At 46.4% G+C, this 5,442-nt stretch overlaps 1 protein-coding gene across 1 annotated transcript; it reads left to right on the forward strand.

The window, feature by feature from the left end:
- Window positions 1-668: 668 nt before the first annotated feature.
- Window positions 669-3,202, forward strand: LOC129327635 (myb/SANT-like DNA-binding domain-containing protein 7). The gene is made up of 4 exons (XM_054976384.1): window positions 669-1,403; window positions 1,496-1,570; window positions 2,179-2,262; window positions 2,748-3,202. Exons 1-4 carry the CDS (start codon window positions 923-925, stop codon window positions 3,200-3,202), a joined length of 1,095 nt encoding a protein of 364 aa, XP_054832359.1. The 5' UTR covers window positions 669-922.
- Window positions 3,203-5,442: the final 2,240 nt, after the last annotated feature.

Genomic DNA, 5,442 nt, shown 5'->3' on the forward strand with positions numbered 1-5,442 from the left:
ACATCTCGCTAAAGTGAAAGCCCTCCTATAGGGAGGGAATTCTAAATTATTTAGATATTGGGCCATCTTCATATGGGTCGATTCCACACTACCTTGTTTTAGCGCTAGTTTTTCGCTGCCGCCGCGCTACTCATTCCTCTGTTCACACGTTTTTTAAAAAAAATCATTATGGTATCGCTACGGCGTCGCAGCAGACCACCACGATTTCATCGCGCTATGAGCTCATTAAATCTTCCACCCCCCAAAGCATCACCCAATCAGTACGCACCCCTCATCTCTGCGGCCCCGCCCATGCACTCAAAGGGGAAAAAAAAAAGGGCAATGCATCGGTATGCCGACACCTTGACTCAGTCAACCTCCATGCACCTACCCGGAATTAGAACGGACCGCTTCGTGACATTTTTCGGTGCAAGCTGTCATGTCAGCTTTCGGCTCGACTGCCCCGTCATGTTGCAAGAGTGGATCTCCAGATGAAAGCCGGGGAGAATTATGCATGGGACGGACAAGGATGTTGACTGCCCCTCACGGAACCAGTTTCATGTAGTGTGGAAACAGGTGTCCGCTGTGGGTGACGCTTCCCCCATCACAGGCGATCATCCACCTTAATCAGAAGATATTTATTTCGGTCATTGCATTCTGGAATCTGACGTTCCCAATGTCATTATCAATATGCCAACAAGCCGTTCTAGCGGACACATAAAAAGGCTCTAAAGGAAGATATCAAAACATCTTTCTAGCGCATGCCCCGACCACTTTCGGATCCGTTAATTCCCGCGTAAATTTCACCATCATCTCCCGTGATCCAATGCACGATGCAGGAACTCAGACTTTGAGCCTGGAGCGCGCATGCTCTGCTATCAGAAAATTACAATCAAGCGGGAAAACGCCGAGAATCAGAAGCTTCTGGTGATCAACAGTTCAAATGACTGAGCTCCAGCCACAGGTTTCAAGAGGGGTGGCATGGAGGGAGAGGGAAATCCTGGACCTTCTCTCGTTCTGGGGAGAGGAGAAAATACAGGATGCACTGAAGAAAAGTCATAGAAATATAGACTACTTTGAGCGCATCGCCGTTCAGATGGCCTCCCGGGGACATAAGAGGTCGGCGACAGAATGCAAATCCAAGACGAAAACAATGAGGCTAGAATATAAGAAGGTGGTGGCACATAACGGTATCTCAGGAAATGCTCCCATAACCTGCCCATATTACAGGGAGCTGAACAGCATTCTGCGGGGGGATGCAAGCGTCAAACCGAGGCGTGTTGCAAGGAGCCTCTGTGTCGAGTCTGTGGCACAGCATGTTCTCCCCACGGTGCCCTGCTATGACGGGTCAGAGGAGCTTTTCTCGCACGATCTGATAACCATTGATCGTGAGCAGGTTAGAAGTTCCACCCCCTCCCCCAGAGGTGAGTAAGGCTGAAAAAAGCATTTTTATTGGGGGGGACACAGCAGGATCTCACTACTGAGGATATTTGTCCCTTGTTTCAACTTTCCACAGATGGCGGTGTGGGGTTGGCACAGGCGGCACCAGAGAATGACCTAGATGTCACAGTGGATGGCCTCGCTGACTGTGGTGAGTACCAAAATTGGGAACTTATCACCAACTCAGATGCAGGAAGAAGTCTTTGATGAAACTGGACAAGGGGTTCCAATATAACTTTCTTTATAATTCCAGAGGAGTTAGCCGTGTTAGTCTGTAGTAGCAAAATCAAAAAGAGTCCAGCAGCACCTTTAAGACAAACCAACTTTACTGTAGCATGAGCTTTCGAAAATCACAGTTCTCTTCGTCAGATGCATGTTTCTGTAACATGCCTCTGACGAGGAGAACTGGATTCTCGAGAGCTTATGCCACTTTAATTTTGTTTTGTCTTAAAGGTGCTGCTGGACTCTTTGATTTTCCTTATAATTATCACCACCCCATGGCCACCCAAGACCCATGTGTTCAGTTGGGTGGTTTGATTAAATGGAATACTGGATCTCCCAGCAAGCCAAACACTTTCTAATCAGTGTGCCCAAACACTAGTCTTATTTGAAGCAATATTCACATGTTGCTAATTGTCAGCCCTGGAAAACATCAATGGTTAAACATTGCAGACCATTATGATCCATGAGCAACATAGGTTTACACATGTCTCTCTAACATCGCTCATGTTCAATCATGTCGCTATGCACTCTCTTCAGAGGCGGAGGAACCGTGTCCTGATGCTCAGGAGGAACCGCAGAGTGAAGGCGACTCAAGCTCATTGCAGCAAGGTGGCGGAAAGGGTGAGTTTGGACACATGGAAGCTTGTGACATCTCAGTGACGAAAGTCACATTCATAAATCTGTTGTTTTATTAATCCTTATTTTACAGAAGGATAGAATGATGCTCGGTATTGTCTTTTTCAAATTTTTATAACGGAATAAGTGATTTTCTGAAAACAGGCAACAAAGGAGCATTTCATATTCACACGGTGCTTACTCTGCTCGTTATCGGAAAACAGAGCACGCGTGTGGTGGGTTATGAGTGTTTTGTTCAGGGAATGAGTGTCATGACTGAACTGCAACATTCTATCACTGTGGGTTTTTTTTCCTGTGCTGAGATTTTAACAGCTGAGATTATTTTGCCACTGTTTGCTTCGAGAATCAATTTGCGCTCGATGGTTCTTGTTTCCCTACCACTGTACCGAACAACAGTGGTCCAGACCCTTGGTCCATGGTGATGCACTGTTCTGAGCTGGCAATGACTGTTTTCTTTGTGTCTCCTTCAGATTCCACATCAACATCCATGGCTGAGGCTTCCCCAGGGTCACGCCTTGAACATATAAAGAGCAGAAGACGGAGAAATGCGGGATTGTTTGCAGTCGCTGATAAGATGATCAGTCAGTCAGGGGAGGAGCATAAGGCCCAAATCGCTGAATGGCGCATTGATAGGGAGGAAAGCGTAAGGTGGCATGATGAGGGAAAAAAAATTCAAAATGATTTTATTGAGGCAACACATCAGGAGAGCATATACTTTAGGCGGGCGTGGGATGATAACCTTCAGGTCATGCAGTCTGCTGTCCTGACACTGCAAACTCTTGGTGAAATTCTGGTCAATCAACAGAGGGCAAAATCTCCAAAGGCAAAGGCCTTGCAGGATACTGCCACAGAGAACATTGCACCGCGTTTGGGTGTAGCCAAACGTGCCTGTGTTGGCCGTGCCAGAGCTAGACTGACTCTCTAGTGTTTCATTGACATGTCAGTACAGCGTGCTATCTTTGGCCTTCTCTCATATGTGTTGCATGCTCCAATCATTTGGTGGCTGATTGTTTTGTGTTTGTTGTGGGAAACAAATTTCTCTTATTACTGAAAAGTTAACCGGAAATTAAAATTGCAAATGCATCACAGCACCTTGTTTTGACCAACAATGAACACAATAAACTTTATTGTTAAATCACATAAACCTGTTTTTTTTTTTTTTAAATGAGAGAAACTTTATATTTCAGGAAGAGGGTCTGGAAGCCTGGCAGGCACTCGTGTCTCCTCTACTTCTCGGAGGCGCCTCTCCACATTGTCCAGACGCCTGCCAAAACGCATCATGCGTCCCTCGTTGGTGGACATTCTTCTCTGGATGCTGTTCACTGAACAGTAAAAAAAGGAACCTCATGACTATGAGGATTTTTATTTTTTACAGGTGGGAGGGCGGGAATCCAAACTAATCCACTTACGTATGGCAGAGAGGCGCCGGTCCATACTGTCCAGATTCCTAAGGACATCATCAATAGTGTGCGTTGATACTGGCTGCTCTGCGGTTTGCTGTGTGTCACTAGAGGGGCCGGGTTGTGGGGAGGGTCGTGTCTCGTGCACATCCTCAGTCTCCCCTGTGAGGGCCACAGGAAAAAAAATGTCACATTGAGGTCACGCACAACACGATTTTACCAAATAGCATTGTGATTCTTCAATGCACTGTTATCAAGTTCAAAGAACATGCTCAGTACCAACAGCAAAAGTGCCAATTCAAGGTTTCATGACGATATTAGGTGTTGATCACTGAGTGGAAGAAATAAATATTCTTTCGATTGATGCAATAAAGGGTGAGAGTGGACGTCACCCCATTTGGTTAACTTGTGCAGAGATTTGGGGGGGGTGTAGATTAGCAAATGGAACATGATCTTTGTGCATGCATGGAGGTGGGTCCATAATTGAGAGATAATCACTTTTCATGCTCTCAATCACAGCAACTCTGATAAAGACTGGGTTTCAAATGCTTCAAGGGAGAAATATATATTGCATGTCTTCAGAATGCTGAGAAATAGTGTCAAGATAACAATTATATCAATTAATATATGGGTGCTGTTATGCCAACAAACCAAACAGACAATGCATGCAAATTTTAAGAATTAGTTGTGGGTTTTCCAAACAATGCCAGATGTATGAAATCTGATTGATGATGTCTGCTCACCTGCATGGGCGTCCTCTGGCTCCACAGCAGCGCTCCCTGGAGAGGCCTCCTCCTCAGTTGGGTGCTCTGTCGCCTCCTCTGTCTCCTCCTGCGACTCAGCCTCCACCTGAGGCTTGTCTTGGCGGCGAAGAAGAGCTTTAAACCAGGGAAAACAGAACAGTGAATCACCACCACCACATTTTGGAGAAGGGCAGAACATCACATCCTGTCGTTTGAGGGGCATCATGATTGTTCCCAATAAAGGTCCCCCATCGCATGATGCTGACAAACTCCCTGGGCATTTTGAGCACACAGTTTATTTTTGGGTAGGATCATGCCAATCATTTGCTGTCTGCCCCTCTTTCTCCAAATTTGCACCTTGACGGTAAGCACAAAAATGTCTACAGCATAGCACTGGTTGGATAAGCATGTATGAAGGGAATGTGGAGGGTTCTATTTGCTGAGGGTGGCATTCGAAAGTCATGTCATAATATGGGGTGCTATTCAGTCTTATGAATCGAGAGTCTATCGAAACCAGAGATGTGCTAACATTAACACAGCAGGTGCGATAGTGCTGGTTGTTCAAAGGAGTTTTGAATAAACTCGGGATTGGATTGAACCCGCCACCCTCGTAAAAATTGTCTCCACAGCACTCACCAGCATGATGGCGTTTGCTCCAGCTGGGTTTTCCTGCCGCTTCTCAAAGCCTCATCATCTGCGCGAAGTGGGGTGGCCTCGCTCTCTGCCTGGGGATACCTTGCCATGCCTCCAAGGAGTCATAGAAGGCTGCCTTTACTCGTTTGAATTTCGAGCGGCATTGCTCCGTGGATCGCTGAAACCCCATCTCTCGCATACGGGAAGATACGTGGCCGAAAAGATGACGGTTAGGGAGGTGGGTGCTCTTCATCACCTGTCCCGCTTTTCCTGATCGTTGAATGATTTTCAGGAGCGTGTCCACCTCCGAATCCGTCCAGAAAACACCCTTTCCACTGGAAGCCATTATCTCAGTGGGTCGGTATGCTGACTGTGTTGTAATACGACTG

This window comes from Eublepharis macularius, chromosome 4, assembly GCF_028583425.1.
Source record: "Eublepharis macularius isolate TG4126 chromosome 4, MPM_Emac_v1.0, whole genome shotgun sequence".
Lineage (NCBI taxonomy): Eukaryota > Metazoa > Chordata > Lepidosauria > Squamata > Eublepharidae > Eublepharis > Eublepharis macularius.